The sequence below is a fragment of the Ambystoma mexicanum genome, chromosome 3q, assembly GCF_040938575.1.
Source record: "Ambystoma mexicanum isolate Mex_15411 chromosome 3q, UKY_AmexF1_1, whole genome shotgun sequence".
Classification (NCBI taxonomy): Eukaryota; Metazoa; Chordata; class Amphibia; order Caudata; family Ambystomatidae; genus Ambystoma; species Ambystoma mexicanum.
The window spans coordinates 494,357,166-494,376,594 of record NC_090926.1 but is presented as its reverse complement, the minus strand read 5'-3'; the positions used below and the strand labels follow the sequence as shown (position 1 = coordinate 494,376,594).

The 19,429-nt window shown below is 51.6% G+C and overlaps 1 protein-coding gene across 3 annotated transcripts in view; it reads right to left on the bottom strand.

Moving 5' to 3' along the window:
- HMMR (hyaluronan mediated motility receptor) overlaps nt 1-19,429 on the bottom strand; it is a 630,884-nt gene that overhangs the window by 185,143 nt on the left and 426,312 nt on the right. For all 3 annotated transcript variants that reach the window (XM_069654282.1, XM_069654284.1, XM_069654283.1), the window contains exon 19: nt 6,801-6,903. In XM_069654282.1, the coding sequence (XP_069510383.1) occupies nt 6,801-6,903 (103 nt within the window). The remainder of the gene's footprint in view (nt 1-6,800; nt 6,904-19,429) is intronic.

Sequence of the window (19,429 nt, the reverse complement as noted above, 5' to 3'; positions counted from 1 at the left end):
GATCGTCCAGGGAGCACAACAAGTCTCCCTTACACAATGCCTCCACCATAAAAGCTAGCGTACCATCTTGAATTTCTGCAGGGGTAAGGAGAGGTTGAGGAAGGAAAGGTCCAGCACAACTCTGGCACGCCTTGTTCTTCTGAATGGGAAAATCCTGGAGTAAAAGCCCAAGCCTTGTTGGGAGGCTGGGACTTCCTCCTCTGCCTGGCTCTCTAGGAGCGACTGGATCTCCATCAGAAGAGTTGCTGTCCCAACTTGAGGGGAGGAGGAGGAAGGAGAGGTGGTACCCCGTGGATACTACGGAGAGGATCCAGGGGTACGCGAAATTCTGGTGCCGAAATGTGCATGGAGAGCAAGTCTGCCTCCCACTGGAGACACGTGGACCCGAAGGGGCGTGTCATGACTGCTTTCCCTTGGAGGCTGTTGTGGAGGAGGCGGACTGGAACTCCCCCCATCCCCCTCCCCCCCACCACCACACCTTTTTGTTGCTAGCGCCGGTTCTGAGACAGCGAGCGGTCAGGCTGCCTGTATCTCCATTCCTGGAGGCCACGGAACCCTCTGTCCGTACGCCTCCTGTCGGAGCGCTGCTGTGACTGGGTGTACGACTTGGGCGTGATCTTTATCAAGATGGATAAAGCCTTGGCTGTTTGTGAGCCGTTTTTCTTCTTGTCCAGCCCTTCATCCATGGAGGAGTGGAAGAGGTCCTCCCGACCCCCCCTTGAACAGCAGATCTAATGTGTTCCTGGACGTCTGGTTGACTTTTGCGGCCCGGAGCCAGAGCCAGGCTGTCCTTCTCATGTCCGTGGCAATACAGATGGCACGGCCAGAGGTGTCAATATGGGCCACAGTGGATTCCACAAGGTTCTGTGCCACCAGCTTGGCCTCAGCCAGTCCCGCCTTAAAACATGATTGGCTCTGCGTAGGGAGCTCCGGGAGGAAGTCTGCAATTTCCCACCATAACCTTTGGTTAGCGGCAGCCAGCATGGCATCGGCCTCACGAAGATGCAAGGATGCGTCGGAATACAGCTTCTTCCCGTAAGCCTCCAAGATCTTCTCCTTGCCTAGTAGCATTGCAGGGGGAGTCAGAGGACGACTGCGGCTTGGAGTATAGTGATGCCGCAGCAATCACCAAGGAGTGTGGCTGAGGGTGGGCCGATAGCAAGAGTGTAACCCCCTCCATCTGCCCGTACTTGGCGTCCAGGCGTCGATTGACCGGCTGGACCGAGTGGGGCTTGAGCCAACCCTTCTTGGCCAGGGAGACTACATCGGTTTGCAGGGGAATCCCCATTTTGGCAGAGGGGCATCTTGGGAGGACTTCAGCCAGAACCCCCTTTGCCGGCTGTTCAACCTCAGCTTGGGGTAGGCCAAGGTACTCTGCCAGTCCTGCAAGACGTTTGTGGAAGGCCCTGGCTGAGGATGGCGTGTCTGGATCATCCTCCTCCTCCTAATCCAGAATAGGGCTGCAAGACTTATCCTTTGCCTCAAGCCGAGGGACCGTATCTTTCCAGCCCTAAACTCCCTTCACTGGCTCCCTGTGGCCACAAGTATCAAATTCAAAGGAGTGGGGGGGGGCGCGAAGAGTGGCGGCAGGTCTCTTCGGCTCGTGCCTCCCTTTGGAACATTCCCTCTGCCACTCTCGGACTTGAGCTTGACCACCTTAAGTTCTGGAAACTTCTCAAAACTGCTTTTCTCTACCTTTTTCCCCTCTCCCCCTTCCTTGCTAATCACCCCACTGATGGGCTGGTCCTCTTGAATCTTACAGAATACCAGCACTGCCCACCCCCTTGGCAGCTGTGCATCCCCACCCTTCGGATTCACCCGCCTTAGCACTTCGCCTGAGGCGGCCTGGCCTACCAGCACTTGCCCACTGCTTGCCCCCATGCATCCCTATTCTCCTGCACTTCACTTGCATGTCCCAATGCCACAAGGCCTAGTAGGACCACAATTGTTTATTTTCTGTTTCTCCCAATGTTATTCCTTGCGCCCCCCCCCTTCCTCCTACCTCCCTCCCCCATTTAGCCTTGTGGTGCCTGGAAACAATTCTGTTGTATAGGTGCCCAACAAATGATCAATAAATAAACTCTGCAGATGAGACGCTTCTCCAAGCCAAGTGGGAGGGTAGATCCCTCTCCTCCACAGGACCCTCCCTCTAGAATGGTCTTCCTGACTCTCAGGCTTCAGTCAGATCACCACAAGTTCCAGAAGCTCCTTTCCTTTTCTTTCTCGTTCCCCTGCCAGCGCCCCCTTCTGCCGCAGTGACCTCCTCCCAATCATTCCCTGGCACTTTCCCACCATTCATGCAGACCATCACCCCCCACGCTTCTGGTTTACTACACTTGTATGATCCGAATGTCAAGTCCTAGTAGAACTCATCATTGTTCTCCCGCCCCCACATACACCATTTGTTGTATAGGTGCCTTACAAATATGCGATGAAATCAATAAACAAACCTGTCGGGGATGTATCAGTGACTGTCAGCTGTGGCCAGGATTGACGATACAAAGCCCCCGAAGGTTGTCCCTCATGGCCTACCAACCAAGATCATGGGACACATGGTTCAAAATCTGCAGGTGGTCCGACATGTGGCCTAGAAATTGCGACCATTGGCTACAGGGAAGCCACTGAAGCATCTCAGGCACAGCCTCACCTCTGGAACCACAAGGATGCAGGGATCTATGAGGCCCCGTAGGCACAGATAGTCAGAGGCAAGGACTTGTCCCTGGGATTGGCGGACATTGATCTTAAAGAAATTCGCCACACAGTCCACGGGTGCAAAATCCCTGCCCAGAAGAATGTAAAAGACTGCTCGGATAAATCGGAGGGACTGAAATGGCTTTTGAAGTTCAGATAAAAGCCCAAGCTGTGCAACAAAGGGCATGTGCGGAGTAGCTGCTCAGATACTAGATCTGGGGAGCGAGCTTGGACAAGCCAGTCGTCCAAATAAAGAAAAGGCATTAATGCCCACTCCTCCTGAAGCGACCCTCAAACCCTGCTAGTAGCCTGGTGAAAACCCTAGGAGCAGAAGAAATATCAAATGACAGGCATTTGAACTGGTAGTGATGCTGGCTCAAAACAGGTACTTCCAGTGTGAACATGGAAGTAGGCATCCTGAAGGACCAGTGATACCAACCACTCCTGCAGATCGGCATTGGTTGGAGTTAGGATGTCTGGACTCCCACTCACCTGCGCACCTGCTATTTCCTAGTTGCTAAAACTGCCTGCAGCCTAAATCCTGGTTTGTCTAGGGACCAACTCCAAGGTTCCCGTTTAGTTAAGGCGTGTAGATACCAGTTACTTCACTGGTTTGAATCCACAAATCAGTGGATTGGTTTTGGCGCTGGTTGGATGCGTTAGTCCATATTGTCTCAGTTTGTGCGAGTTGGTTATATTAATGATGACGTCAAGTGTTTGTCATTACAAGCGTTATTTATTTCTTGGTTAGTTGGCACCAACAAGAACATCATTGTATTGATAAATGACAATTTTTTGACATGGCGAATAGCAACACAGCCGACGCGCGTTTCAACCTTAGTCTTTTTCAAGGCCAATTGAGTGAGAGGTGAATTCCGAAAATTCACCTGGAAAGGCCAAATTGCCCTTGTATCTATCCATTTGTGCTACCCCTTCCCTTGCCCAATAGTTTTGGTGTATCTTACAAATGAAGGTGTGCATGTTAAGTGCTGGTGACACAGTAGTATTTCTTTTTGTGTTAACATAGCATGGTGAATCTTTGCAACACATTACTAGCCGAGATAGCTGCAGGTAAGTAATGTGGAGGTTTCCTATGCACACTGCACATACGCCGGCCACGTGCAATCACAATGCAGGTATTCGTAGGACTGCAGTACTGGCCCCATTGCCGCATGTTGTAAAGCTCTTTTAATTACTTGTGGGAGAGCACGTCTTAGGGCATCTTCTGAGTGCTGGTAAGAGATCTCCTGTCGCCAGCCCTACAGATTGATATGGTAGTCTACTGCCTTTCAACTACTGTTCACGACTACGTGGGTTGCTTTGCAAACCTACCAATTTGTCGCTGCACCACGCCCGCCTGTATGAGGCCCACTGAAAAACAAGGAACAACCTTGAGTGTACAGTGGGCATGCTAAATGTTACAATAGTTTTATGTGCTGCTGGCCTTTCCATGACTCGTAAAACAGACACACTGTCTCTGCACTGAGCCGGAAAGTGTCAAGGGTTCCCTTGCAGGTTGGAGATCACATTTAACTGCAGGTGTGACATTCTTGCACAAACTGTGACAATATGGACTAACACATCCAACCAGCGCCAAAACCAATCCACGGATTTGTCATCCCCACTAAGCACTCCTGCAGATCGCTTGCAGGATCTGGGCAAGATTAACCATCTTTAATTTGTCTCTGTAGGAACAGATTCAGCAGCCAGAGTTCCTGTTTTGGGTGCAAACACATTTCCTCTGGCACTAGAAAATAGCTTCTCTCAGAGTGCAAAAGAGACAATGCCCTATCAGACCTCCTCCAAGACAATGAGATCCAGAGGCAAGGAGTTAGAGTGAGGGCCATGGCAGAGGGGACATTGTACAAAAGGGAGACAGTCTCCCTCTTGGATGACCTGCAAGGCGCAAGATCAGACATGGTCTTGGACCATTCTGAGCTGAACCAGGAGAGGCCCTCCGCTACCCATCTTCCCCTCAGGATGGGCCTGCCTTGGTCTTTCTGGGGGTGACTCACAGGGTAGGCTGAGGGACAAGTTGAGCCCGTCCCCAGCCTCCCCTCACAGAAGGATGTTATACAGCCAGACCCAAGGACTTTGCCATAACCTTTGACAACTGGAACTCCAGGAGTTAGGCAGTTGTCTGTTTTAGCCCCAAACAGGTTCTGTCCATCAAAAAGCATGTCCAAAATCTTAGAATCGACATGCGTGAAGCCCGACATACTAATTCAGGAGAAATGACTTACCACTGTACTCGTGGCCATGGATTTGCCAAAAGAATTTGCTGCGTCTAGGCAGGACTGCAAAATCTGACAAGACGCTTCATTGACCATAGACAAGAAGCCCTCCCTCATCTTCCCTTTAGGGATGTGCAAAGCAACATTGGTCACTGTGGGCCAAAGATCTAAAGAGAACTCCACCAGGTTGTAAGAGGTTAACTGCAAGAAGGGCAAAGCTGCCCGGTGCAAAAACATTCTTCCCAGGCGCCCAACCCCTTACTCTCCCCGTCAGGAGGTAGAGAAGTAAAGGTGGTTTACTTCCGGTTCACAGACACAGCCTGTACCACTAAGTTCTCAGGGTAGGCATGAGTGGAGAAGGCCAAGCTGAGGGCATGAGTGGAGCAGGCTAATCTGAGGGGGACCGGACTAGGCTTCCTAGCAAGCTTGGTTTAAAGCAGGTGCAGAGGTGGGTCTCTCCCACACTATTACAGGGGTCTCTACTGTTGCATCATTGAAGGGTAGAATGGAATCCTCTTGGGGCCTTCATCCAGGGTGTCCAATTGAATCTTGGGCCTGGTTAGAGCAGAAAGCCCCTGGGGATCAGCAGCCTTAGCCAACAGTCTGAAAAGATGCTCATGGTTTACCAGGGATGGCGGCTAGAATGTCCAGTTCAGGGGAGGTGTCCAGGCATCTGGCCTCCTGGAGATCTGAGGCCAGCTTCACCTTACGCACAACTCTTCCAGGAAGAGTCTTCCCTGGAGATCAAAGACTTCAACCCAAAGGCCACCTGATTTGACCCCCCTCAACCCCTAGCCCCAACTCTGTCGTAGATGTCATACATCTTAGACATGCGTTTTAAAGGAAGAGGAGCATATTCCAGAGGGGCCACCCAGATACCTAAAGCACCAATGATGAGGACGAATTCAGAACAGCTGCAGAGACGTCAGCGTCCGAAAATGGGGCCTGATGCCCCCGGGGAACCTGGTCTCTGCCCATGCCTGAGCACACAGGTGTGCAGCAGGGGCCCCCAAGTGGGTACCTGCTGAGCCCAGAAGGCACAATGGGTCCGGATGCCTCCGGTGACTGGCCAAAGATGTCTAGCATCTTGAGGCAAAACATACCACTCCTCTGGGGAGGAGAATTGGGTAGGAAAAGTAACCAAAGCTGCCTTCTCTGGAGCAGAGGAATGATTGTGTGAAGATCTGCTTGAGGAGCAGGATCCTTTGCAGTGCTTGTCCTTTTTTCTGGCGGTGACTACTCCTTGGATAGACATTCAGCGCTGCAAGACCTCAAACGAGTCATGTCTCTGCCTTGTGGACATAGGTGAAGATTTTTGCTGCCAATTTCCAGAGGACTTTGCGGTGCATTGACTGGCACAACCCGCAATACTGGGCGTTGTTCTCCACGCCCAAGCAGTAAAAGCCAATCCGGAGCGGATCCGATAGACTTTGGCTAGCTGCATTTGGCACAGAGTTTGGAGACCAAAGGCCTTTGCAGGGTTGTGCATGCCAAATAAAAAAAAGCACACGAGATCACGGGGCGCAGCGCCTCAATATACACTGCCCCCCCTCCCCGACAATGTTCCGCACAGGGGGCATAGAGAGATCAGATGGAGCAGGCATGGAGCCACCATTCACACCCGGTGGCAGAAAGGTTTCCGGAAAACAGCTGTGCTGTGGATAGCATATCATATGAGGAATACATTAGAAACCATCACCTCAATTTGGTAACTCCAAGTAAACACATTTTACGTGTTAAGTGCTGTTTAGCCACACAAGAAAGAATAACATGCATGCTAAATGCCTGTCTGTTGTGATAGTATAAAAAAACAAAAGTGTGATAATTTCTCTGTGCGACACCCCTTTGTCATGTTGAAGTTAGGTTATACCACACCTGGAATGGTTTCACTTTATTGTGCAGTTCTTCAAAGAGCGTACGCCATTTCTGGGTTTCCCCTTTGAGTTCCACCAAAACCTTTTCATCAACAGATTCTCCCCTAAAAACAAAAAATACACTGCTTTAATTGTCGAAGGGGTACACGCAAATTAGCAGTTTTGCATTGACATGTTCCACAGATTCACATGTTTATTTGAAGCACTGAAGTAGGGGTGTATGCTGAAAGCAAACCAGTATTTACTTAATCTAGCCTCTACAGGACATTAGGACCTGCTTACTAACTGACATCACGTTTGAAGGATAGATGGTCAAAGCTTAATACACAAATGTAGCTCAAACCGTAAAGTTTATACATCTGTACTTATGAGACCTACAGGAGGAACGTGACCTTGTGCAGCCACTTGGCATTAGCAGTTAGAAATCTCTCAATGGACTGTCTAAATGTAATACTTGCACCTAACATCAATATTTCGCTTTGTGGCCACTAAACAGTCATGTGAAAAATAAAATTGGGCTCAGAGAACAGAACAATTTAATAAAATGTTACAAAGGTTGTCCACTGTTGTAAATAAGGACTGTATGGTTCCATTTCCTAGATAGTTATTGAAGGTCATGCAACGGGTTGCCCATGGGAGCAAACATTGCACTGCAGCAAGTCGAGATTGTGCACCACAACCCATGGTATGCAGCAACTCGCACATGCACCCAGTCTCAACCACAAGTACTTTAAAATTCAGATGATAGTGGACTCCTTAGCATGGGGTAGGTTGCTTGGAGGAAAGGGGATATGCACACCAGGCATCAGCGTATCTTATCTAATCACCTTTCATACAATTGTCAAGTAGGAGGATGGCATTAAATAAAAAGACTTCCCTTTTGTAAGGTTCCGATTGATGAGAACTCCCCCCACCCCTAGACTCGTCAATGACTTAATTCCAAAGATCAGACTGCTCTGAAAAAGGTTTTCAGCTACCAGGGGATAGTGAGACTGCCTGCTCAGTGTGGGTGACACCTATGACGCCAGACATGGCATGCAGTACATATGGAGCTCACTCTGCCCCATTACTGCACTTCTACATAACCCCCTTACCCCCCCTCCACATGGCCCTCCTCAGTTCCAACGATCAGTAGCCAAGAGAAGGCAGCACAAATGTTATACAAGCAATCTGTATTAAGCATAGGTTGGGAATTTGAGGGAGGAAGGACCAGTTCATCAGAAAGAACATTACTGAAGGCAAGTTATTTGTTCTTTAATGGATTCCTTATTCACAAACATTACTCACTTTAGAAATAATCCATAAGCAGAACATTGGGAGAGGAAAGCAAGCACTAGCTTAGCCAGGAAACGAAGTACTGCCCGACAAAAGCAGGTTCCTGCTCAGTAAATATGTGCAAGGAAACGTGCATGATGCGGAAAGAGGTCAAAAGCAGTTGCACCACTTTATAGGGTAGTGGCGATCACCAGGCCTCTGGTATAATGGGCCCAAGACCTTAAGGCACCTCTTTCTCAGTCAGATGTCGCACTCAAACGCAGGTGACAAGCCAGCTGGACTGTATGACAGCAACTCTGCCCATCTGAGCCCTGACAAAGGTGATGAACAGCTAGTTATAATTGTTTTTATAACGTGCTGAATACCAGAGATTGATTTCCATCCTTTCAAAGTTCTCGCTTTTAAGGGACATAGATGGGAAACCTCACAGGGACAAGATGGTGAAGGCAGAGGATGGAAAATAGAAAAGTTGTCCTTCTAGAAGAGATGCAAATCCAACATCAGCTTCGGGAAAGTTTGTAGTCTCGCTCTAAAATGTGACCTTTTCCTTTGCAGACTGCCAAGCTTTTTCAGTTAATCCTTCAGACAGTAAAACAGCCGCCTAGTAATTGATGGTGACCAGGAAACTAGTCTTAAACCTGAGCAATCTGAAAGCATGAATGCAGAGCTGCCATGAGAAACATAAGTTCAATGCCTACTTTGGCCAAATCTGGTGTTGGGGAAACTGGTTCAATAAACTGCTCAGGAGAACCCCCAAAGACCGGTATCTGTTGCACAGCCTAAAGGGTCCAGGAGTCTGTCCAACCACCAAGCAGAAAACAGCCAAATTAGGGCTAAGGAGACTTGGTTGCTGGTCTCCAGGTTAAAGGAGACCAATGACATTCGACAGTGGCCACTATTTCAGTCTCAGCAGCCAAGAATGAAGTGAGGTTTGATTGAGAACTCTACCCCCGACTGGGAGAGAAGATCCACTCTCGCCAGAAGGCACTGGAGGAGAAGACAGATGGGTATATCCAGAAGTTCCAGGTACCACATTCTTTAATCCTAATCCTGGAGCGGTCAATTTCTGCAGTCTCCACTAAACTAACAGAATGACAGGGACAGGCAGGAATATACAGAGGACAACTAAGTTGGACTCGACAAGGCTTCACCTCTGGCAAGATGGGCCGCTGACAGAAGATCAGAGCATAAAACTATAGCCACACTGCTTCCAAGCACATGAGCAGAGACTTCACACAACCTCGCTTGTTGAGATTATGGCACGACCACGGTCGTCTTTCAGGATACTCATCCAGTGAAGCGTGATGACAAGCAGGTCGGTCTAATCGGACCACCTTTACTTAGAGTTTTGGTCTTTGTCCCTCCTTCAAATTTGTTGCAATTCTTCTGAAATTGGTTTTAGTTCAATTCAAAATATTATACATCAGATCCAACAAGCACTCAGCTTCCTCTAGAATTTTGCTAATAGTGTGTAATGCCAATAAAAGTGGAGTTGAATATAAAACAGTGAAAAATCTCAACCAAAAATAGAAAATACAAATGCCTAAGAAAATGTGAATACAAGTATTGACAGGAAATAATAATTTTATAACACATTGCTAATACTTTGTAAGACAATACATAATATAATCATTTTTGATAAACACCACTGTGTCCTCGGGGATAGGGCAAGATTGGGGGGGAAGAAACCTGTACTGGTAAAGGGTGTTCCCAGCGAGTAACTCACTTCCTGTATTTTGGATGAACTAGCACATTGAATATAGTGTCCTGAATGTCCATTGACTGCATCCAGTCCTGCAGCTTAAGGGCCTGGAGTATCTCGGCAAGGGACAACCAATGTGTCCTTGTACAGATAGGTTCGAACCACAGATCCAGGATCTGACACATGCAGCAAAATTCTTGTGGGTACTGAAATAAATTGAGCACTGAGCCTCTCCAATGTGGGCTCAACATGTATGGTGGCCTTCAACAGGAGCTACTGGAAGGAAGAAAGGCTCAAAGGACAGTAAAAATGCAGGAAGGGGTAGGGATGGTCTGGAGGACATTGAAGGAAGGGGATAAAATATCCCTAAAAGAAGACATGCAAGGCCAAATCATTTGAAGTAGTGCGCTTTCAACTAATGGGACAGAGCCGCTCAACCCCCTCACACCCCCAGTTCCCTCCCCAGTCCCCCAACCCATATACCCAGGAGAAATCCCAAATAAAGCAGTTCTGCCTCAGCGGTGGGGTCAAACTGACACTTGCATTCAGCAGGATCTGGAGCCATAAGTCTTCAGTGTACCAGGCATGACGGTAAGAATTCAAACAGAACGGAGCGACATTGCAAGATAGCATGCCAAGCACATGAAAATAAGGTTATAAGGCACGACATGCACCATACATAGAAAGCAGTTTGTGGAAGGTGCAGAGGAGACTGACCGAGCACAAGTGTACAGCAGAAAATCCAGAAAGCTGGACTGAAATGACAAGGAAGTCATTCACAGACCTGCCCTCAGACGCAACGCATTTAGATAATAACACAAGGTTTGCAGGTACCATTAATGAGATCCAGGGACCCCAGTCAAACGTGCAGGCTCCTGGGGTTTACAGCATGAAGACAATACCAACTTGGCTGTGCGGAAAAGTGATTCTAGGATGGGGGCCTCGGCTAGTGGTACCATGGGGCCATCTGCTGAACTCAAAATCTGCAGTTAATAGGTCATACCTTATGGAAAATTAATAGTTAGTTACTCACGGTAGTGACTAACGTACTCTTAGTCCATAGTCTCCTTTCCTCCATACGGCATGGGCGATTACAACCCAATGTAGCCCCAGGGTAGAGAGGAGACCCTACTTAAGAAAACAAGTTTCTTATAACCACCTGTCAGAAAGCCGCATCTGACTTATAGCCGGTGTCCAAACAGTTGTACTTGCAGAAAACCTAAGGGGTGGCTGCACTGCTGATGACCTGCCACAGGACCTGCCGCTGGAAGGCGAAGGCTGTGGCCTTGGCTCAGACAGCATGGGTGTGCATGATAGCTGGAAGTGGTTTGTACTGCCCCTCGTAGGCCTCCTTGATGGCTGAAACCATCCACCTTGTTATAGAGGTCTTGGATGCCTGGGCCTTGACACCCCAAAGGTGACAAACAGGACGGGCGGAAGCCCTTGGTCCTGTCCAGATAGAATTTCCGAGCGCTTCTTACATCCACACAGTGCAGGAACCTCTGAGCCTCGTCTTTAGGGTCGGCAAAAAACGTAGGTAATACCATCTCCTCGTTTAGATGGAAGCGGAGACTACCTTCGGTAGGAACGTGGAGAGCGTTCTCAGGACCACCTTATCCTTGTGAAAAGTAGTATTGGGTTCTGATGCCACCAACAGAGCTGTTTCAATGATGACCAGCCTGATGTCTGCAGAAGTCACTGGCTCGAACGGTTTGTGCGCCAAGGCACCCAACACTACATTGAGCTCCAACACATGGTGTGGTTTCTTGATGGGAGGGCAGAGCCTGGTGAGGCCTGCCAAATGTCGCCGACCACTGAGTTGGAAGAGGAGACCTCCAAATTTCTGTAGGTCCCTATGGCTGTCAAATAGGAGCGGCATGTGTCCACCTGCACGCCTGAGCGAGCAAGTTGTGCAGAGGAGAGCCCCTCATCCATTGTGCACGTAAGGGCACAGGGTCAATCTCTTCAGCATGACTTGCTCAACAACCACACTGCAAGGGCTAATTTCTGTGGAGCGGGGTGGATGAACCTGCGCCAGAAGATCTGGCGCATCAGCAGGTGAATGGGTGGCCTGTCATAGAGGCTGAGAAGTTTTGAGAAACAGTCTCTCCAGCCACCAGAGCTATCAGAACAATGCTGAGGTGATAGGATTCCTTTATCTTGCAGATTCCCCTATGGACAAGGGGTGTGGAGGCCGTCATTCTGTTCCACTTTATCTGGAACGCGTCCCTCACGGAGCCAGGACCTTGCCCCTGCCAGGACGCAAACTGCTGGCACTTCCTGTTGTCCCAGGAGGCAAAAGGCTCCAACCGAGGAAGACCCCACCTGCTAAAGATCCCCAGCAGCATCCGATTGTTCAATTGCCACTTGTAAGAGTCTGCTGAGCTTGTCCACTTCCCGGTTGGACTCCTCCGGAAGTTTGATGGCAGTCGGTACATGTTCTCCAGGACCCATTCCCACATGCTGATTGCTAGGCTGCACAGTGGAGGGGACCTGGAACCAACCTGCTTGTTGACATAGTACATGCGTGTGGAGTTTTCCGTCTGTAGGAGGACGACCTTGCCCCAATGAGCAGAAGGAAAGCTTTGAGAGCTTGCCAGATGGCCTTCAGATCCAGCCAGTTCATACAAGACTCCTGCAGGGTCCAAACTCCATGGACAGTGGCTGTCCAAAGTGGCCCCCCCCCCCAGCCTTCCAGGAAGGAATCCATAGTGATGGTGACCTGCGCGGCCGGCTGCCAGAAGGACTTGCCTGTCCACATGTTGCTGTCCCTGGACCACCATGTGAGGTCTGGAAAGAGAAGGAGGAATGCCCACAAGCTCGGCTTGGGAGCCCCGCTCCCAATACCATGATGCTGCGAAGTGCAGCTGTAATCTCATCTTGAGTCTTGTGTGGGGTACGGCCAGTAGGGCGGCGGCCATGATACCCAATAGCTGCTGCTATCACCAGGCTGAGGTCAGTTGAGGAAGTGAGAAGTCGCCCTCTTGATGTGCTAGTCGTCCAAGTACGGGTGGAGGTGGTGGCCTGGGCCCTGAGGAGGGCTGCCACTGCATTCATGAGCCTGGTAAATACCCTGGGGGCTGAATTGAGGCCGAAGGGTAGCACCTTGTATTGGAAATGGCAGCCCATGATCCTAAAGCAAAGAAAAGAGCGAAGCAGCTGCCAAACCGGGACGTGTAGATGAGCGTCCTTCAGATCGAGGGAGCACATCCAGTCTCCTCTGCACAATGTCTCCGCAGGGAGTGCTGGCGTAACCATCTTTAATTTTTGAAGAGTGAGATTGAGGTTGGGTGGAGAGGTCCAACACAACTCAGGCCAGCCTGGTTATTTTGTATGGTGAAAATCCTGGAGTAGAAGCCCAATTCTCTCTGGGAGGCTGGGACTTCTTCCTGCCTGGCTCTCGACGAGCGACTGAATCTCAGCCAACAGAGTTGCTGTCCCAATGTGTAGGAGTGGAGAAGAGGAAGGGATCGGTAGGCGGTACCCCGTGAATACTACAGACAGATAGGATCCATGGGGCCACAAACTTCTGATGTCAAAATTGTGCACCTCGAATGGAAGGTCCAATATGCGTTCCTGGACGTCTGGGTTGATTTAAGTAGCCTGAAGCCAGGAAGTCATGTCTGTGGCAATGCATATGTCCCGGTCAAAGGTTTCCATGTGGCCCACAGTGGACTCCATGGTGGCTTGTGCCAATAGCTTAGCCTGGCTCTGTACCGGAATTTCTGGAAGGAAGTTGGCTATTTCCCACCAAAGCCTCTGGTTGACAGCTGCCAGTATGGCATCTGCGGTGGATTGACGAAGGTGCGGGTAAGCGCTGGAATAAAAGCTTCTTTCCGTAAGCCTCCAAGAACTCCTTGCCCAACAGCGCCAAGGATGAGGTAGCCAGGACAACTGAGGCCTTCAGTAGAGTGACGCCACAGCGATCACTGAAGAGTGCGGTTGAGGGTGTGCCGACAGCAAGAGTAGATCCCCCCCCCCCTCTCCATTTGCCTATACTTGGCGTTGAGGCGCCAATTGACAGGCAGGACCGAGTGGGGCTTAAGCCACCCTTTCTTGGCCAAGGCGACAACATCCTTCTGCATCGAGATTCCCGTTCTAGCCGTGGGGCATAGAGAGGACCTCGGCCAGGACACCCGCCTCCGGTTGTTCGAACTCGGGTTGAAGACACCCCAAGTACTCTGCCAAACCTGCGAGCTGTTCGTCAAAGGCCTTGGCCAACGACGGCATGTCTGTCCACCAGGGTGTTTGGCTGGTCCAGAGCAGGTGGAGGAATGCTGGGCGCCAAGGGCTGCGGTGTGGCGACCAGAGCCGGAGGCTGGTATGGTACCGTCTTAACTGTGGGAGGGAGGGGAGCCGGAATCGAAGGAGCCGGCAAGGCAGCTGGGGCTGCACCAGGGCCTGTGGAGCTGGAGCCATAGGAGGAATGACTGTAGGTGCAGGTGGAGGGAGCATGTCCCTGATCACATCCCAGAGGATGCCTCCCCACCCCTGAGGATATCTCATGAGAGTTAGGAACTTTTCAAAGAACCTGTCCTTACAGGCCGGTGCGTACTCCTTGTAACTCATTCTCCCACCTGCTCTGTTCCTTGTTGATATTGATAGATATTTTATTTCTATCGCGCTCATACACAAGTGTTTAAGAGCGCGGCAAGGGAAGGGGAACAGAAGAGAAACAAAAACAATGACCTTACTAGGCCCAGTGACATTGAGAACGCGCAAGTGCATGGTACAGGGGGAAAGGGAAAAGTGCATGGAAGGGGGAACAAAAGGAGTAAAAAAAAAAAAACAAATGAATAAGTTAATAAATAAAAAGTCAGAGGGAGTGCAGCCAGCAAGTGGCAGTGCTGGGTTTAAGGCAGCAGGCTGGGTAGGTCTGATAAGTGCAGGAAGAACAAAACAAAGAGGTGGGGGCTGTATGGAACAAGTTACTTACCTGTAACTGTTGTTCTCCAGCATGGGTCTGGCATGGATTCACATGCTCATGAATATTCCCCGTCGTCAGGCTGGGAATCCTCGGTAAAGAAAAAAAATCAGTATCAGTTTCGTTTCTGATCTGTCTTTCTTCGTAGTAACCAATCACTGATCTCTGGGTCATACTGCCCCCAGCCAATGACTGCCCTCTCCCTAAGCCCCGCCTCTGGCAGCCATCCTCAGATTTGGTAGCACGCAAAGTGGCAGTATGACCAAGGGAAGCGCCGCAGAGGGGTAAGCGGGAGGGTTTGCATGTGAATCCATGCCAGACCCATGCTGGAGAACAGTTACAGGTAAGTAACTTGATCCTTCTCCAGCATGGGGTCTGGCATGGATTCACATGCTCACGAATAAAAGAATACATAGCAGTATACACATGCACAACCACGGGAGGTGGCAAAGGCTCAACATTAAGCATTACATCCAAAAATCAACATTAAGCAATTCTTACCTCCTCACCAGGCTCACCTTAGGCGAACAGGTTGCACGGCACTGCTTGGCCGACCCTGGACTCCTCCCTGGAGTCCCGATCGACGCAGTAGAATCTTGTGAAGCTGTGCGTCGACCTCCACGTAGCAGCCCTGCAGATGTCCAGCAGGGGCACACTAGACAAGAACACCGTGGTAGCAATGATCGCTCTGGTCGAATGGGCTCTCGGACGGCCGGTTTGCCAACCGGTGACCGTGCATGATGGAGCCGGAGAGCCATCTGGAAATGGAAGTCTTCGAGAGAGCCTTCCCTTGATTCACAGACCCAAAGTTCACAAACAGTTGTGACATCTTCCGAAAACTCTTTGTGCGGTCCACATAGAACTTCAGCGCTCTAGCTACATCCAGCGAGTGCAAATTCCTCTCGGCCTGAGTCGAAGGGAAGAAAACTGGTAACACCAAGGGCTCGTTGAGGTGGAAGTCTAACGGCACCTTGGGCATGAAGGAGGGATGAGTCCTCAGCACCACCCTCGTGTCATGAAAAGTCAAGTATGGAGGCTTGCAAGATAGGGCCTGGATCTCTCCCACTCGTCGTGCGGAAGTGACGGCCACGAGGAACGCGGTCTTCCATGAAAGGAAATTCAAAGGCGCCGAACGCATAGGCTCAAATGGTGCCCCCATGAGCCTGGTCAGCACCACATTAAGCTCCCACGCCGGGGCAGGAGCCTTCACCGGTGGGAACGATCAGAATAGTCCCTTCATAAATTCCTTCACCAGGCGATGAGACCACAAGGACGCCAGTCGCCTAGTCCTGGTATATGATGGAGGCATGAGCCAGTCCAGCTTAGGCGAGTGACAGTAGGTACGGCAGTACTTGAGGGGCCATAATCCGCAGAGGGTTAATCTTCTGTGCACAGCACCAGACAGAGAACCTCTTCCACTTATGACCGTAACACTTAAGAGTTGAGGACGCCCTGGCTTTTGCAAGAACCTATGCAGTCAGCGGGATATCGTACCCTCCAAACTCTAGTGCTGCAGGAGCCAGGCCTGCAAGTTCAGCGACTGTGGGTCGTGATGAAGAATGGCGCCTCCTACTCTGGAGAGAAGATCCATGTCCGCCGGCAGCTTGACTGGTGGGGACGTTGAAAAGTCCAGAAGGTCCGGGAACCATATCTGCCTCGGCCACGCCGGTGCGACGAGGATCATTCTGCACCTGGACTTCTTGAGCTGGTTGATGAGGCAGAGCAGTAACGGCAACGCGTATAGAAACAGGCCGTCCCAGGGGAACGAGAAAGCATTGCCCATGCTCCTCGGCTGCGGGAACCTGCTGGCGAACCTCTGGCACTTGTCGCGAAAAGGTCGATCCGGGGTTTGCCCCATCGTCGGAAGAGCCGATCCACCTGGTCCTGACGTAGTTCCCACTCGTGGCACGAGCGCAGCTCCCTGCTGAGTGAATCGGCGATGGTGTTTTTTATTCCTGCCAAGTGGAAGGGAACCAGAAACATCCCCTGGGCGACGACCCAGTGCCACAGATCCTGGGCCTCCTTGGATAGGGCTGGGGATCTGGTGCCCCCCTGCTTCCGTATGTAGAACGTGGTGGTGTTGTCAGTGAAGATCCTCACCACTTTGTCCTTGAGGGACAGAAGGAACGAACGCCCAGAACACTGCTCGGAGCTCCAGAATGTTGATGTGGAGAGACTTCTCCTATGGGAGCCAAAGGCCTCTTGCGTGGAGATCTCTGGTGTGGGCCCCCCAACCCCTCAGAGAGGAGTCCGTCGTCATAGTCTCCTGAAACGCCAGGGTTTGAAAGTCCGTGCCTGTAGTGAGGTGAGCACGGGTACCCCACCATAGGATCGCCCAACGGAACTCCTCGTTGAGAGGGATCCTGTCTTTGAAGCAGCCAGTCGCCTGAAACCAGCGGGTTTCGAAGAACTCCTGTAGAGGACGCATCCGAAGTCTGCAAAGGGGTACAAGATGGATGCATGAGGACATCATCCCGAGGAGGGACTAGATGGACTTCACCCTGGCCACGTCCGCAGGCGCCGCACCTTGCCCAGAATGGTCTTCGTCCTCTCCTCTGACGGGGAGCCCAATTGCCCCACTGTATCGAGCTTTGCTCCCAGAAACAGTGCTACTTGCGACGGAACCAGGTGGGATTTGGGGTAGTTGATGGCAAACCCCAGTTCTGTGAGCAGCCGGACAGTCCTCGCTGTGTTCGACGGCGAGTTCGCTTGTCCTTGCCCGGATTAGCCAGTCGTCCATGTAGGGGTAGACGTGGATCCCCTGCAGGCGCAGCCGCAACGCCACTGGTGCCAGGCACTTGGTGAATACCCTGGGTGCCGACTTTAATCCGAACGGTAGGGCTCTGAATTGGTAGTGGCGTCCCTGAACCACGAACCTGAGAAACTTTGTGTCCTTTCAGAATGGAGATGTGGAAGTAAGCATCCTCCTGGTCCAACGACGATAGGAAGTCGCCCTCCGCCAGCTGTCCCAGCATGTGCTGGAGGGTGACCATCCTGAATTTCTGCACCTTGATGCATTTGTTTAACCGACGCAGGTCCAGGATGGGGCCCTAACCGCCTGTCTTCTTTCTGATGAGGAAGTACCTTGAGTGCACTCCAGAGCCTCCTGGGCACAAGCTCGATGGCCCCTTTCTTGAGCATCTTCCTTACCTCCAACAGCAGTTGAGGGACGCGATTCTCCTTCCTGGCCATGGGAGAAATGCGAGGGCACTTGTTTTGGAATTCCAGTGAGTGCCCGTTGGCCAGGGTGTCCAGCACCCAACGGTCGGAGATTGACTCCCACATGCTGACGAACTTCGTCAACCGGCCTCCCACCGGGGTGCTTCGGTGGGGGCCCGACGACACGGCCGGGTCAGTCTTGCTTGGAGGAGGCCTTGCCGACGACGGCGGGATCCCCTCGCTTGCCGCAACCTCTGTAGCCTCTTGGGACGAGGAGCTGGCCATCTGGCGTTATGTAGAAGAGCCACCGCTGGATCCCTTGGAGGCACCCTGTCTGCCTCCGGAGCTCTGAAAGGGCCGTCGTTGTTGAAGTACCCCTAGGGCCCGGGCCGTCTTCGAGTCGGTCTTGATGGCCTGGAGCGACTCGTCCACCACCTTACCAAAAAGGTTGTTGCCGTCAAACGGCATATCTAACACTCTAGTCTGGACGTCCTGGCGAAAGTCCGTCGACTTGAGCCATCCTCTTCGTCGGAGGCAAACTGTTGCCCAGTTGGCGAAATCCGGTATCGGCAATGTCTGTTGCCACCTCGCCTTCCTGCAGAATTTGTAGGGCCTCCGCCCTCTTGTCGTCAGGTAGGAAGTCTAGCAGGGGAGCTATCTTGAACCAAAGCTCCCTGTCATAGCGGGCCACGATGGCCAAGGCATTGGCCGCCTTAATAGTCGTCGTCCCATGGAGTCCAACTTCTTGCCCTCGCTGTCCGGCGGGGAAGTGGCAGTTGAAGCCGCCGCACCCGCTGCTTTCTTCTTAGCCGCTGCCGAGACGACAGTCTGGCATGGGCTGGGCCCTGAGGCACAAGGGGGCGGCATCAGGGACGCGGTACTTCTTCTCGTACCTGTCCCTCTTGGCAGGTGTCGTGGAAGTGTTCTTGAGGATAGCAAGCCCCTCGTCCCAGATGTCGTCAAGCAAAGGCACCGCGAGGACCGTCTTCCTCTTGGCCTCTCGTCGTTGGTAAAGAAACCCTTCCTTTTTTTTTTCTTCAGGGCAGAGCTGGAAGAGCTCGGAAGCCCTGGTTATCATGGCGTGAAAGGAGCCAATTTCGTCGGCTGAAGAACCAGGGAGGGGGGTGATTACGGGATGTCCGTTGTGTCATCGCCGCTGTCGTCGTCCGTCCCCATCGCTGTATCCGTCGCTGTATCCTCTAGGGTCCAGCGAGGGGGGATGAGGGGTCCACAGGCCTCGCGGGCACGGAGGGCGGAGAGGGGTGGACTCTCCTCCGCTTGTTCGGAGGGCTTCCCGACAGGCTTGGTTCTGGATCCTCCGTCGGGGTCTGTGGTAATCTCGTCCTTATCTCAGGATTGGATCGGCAACAAAATGGCGGCCGAGCTATCCTGGGGCTCGGGTAATGGCGGCAATGGACGGGATGGCCACTCCACTGGGCCCTCTTCGTCGCCATCGTTGCTATCTTCTATCCCCTGGGATCGAACCTTCTCGAACTTCTCGTTGAGGCCCTTCTCGGTTTCCACCAGATCCTCCTCAGAGGCTGATTCCGAGTCTGTAATGGCCACTGCC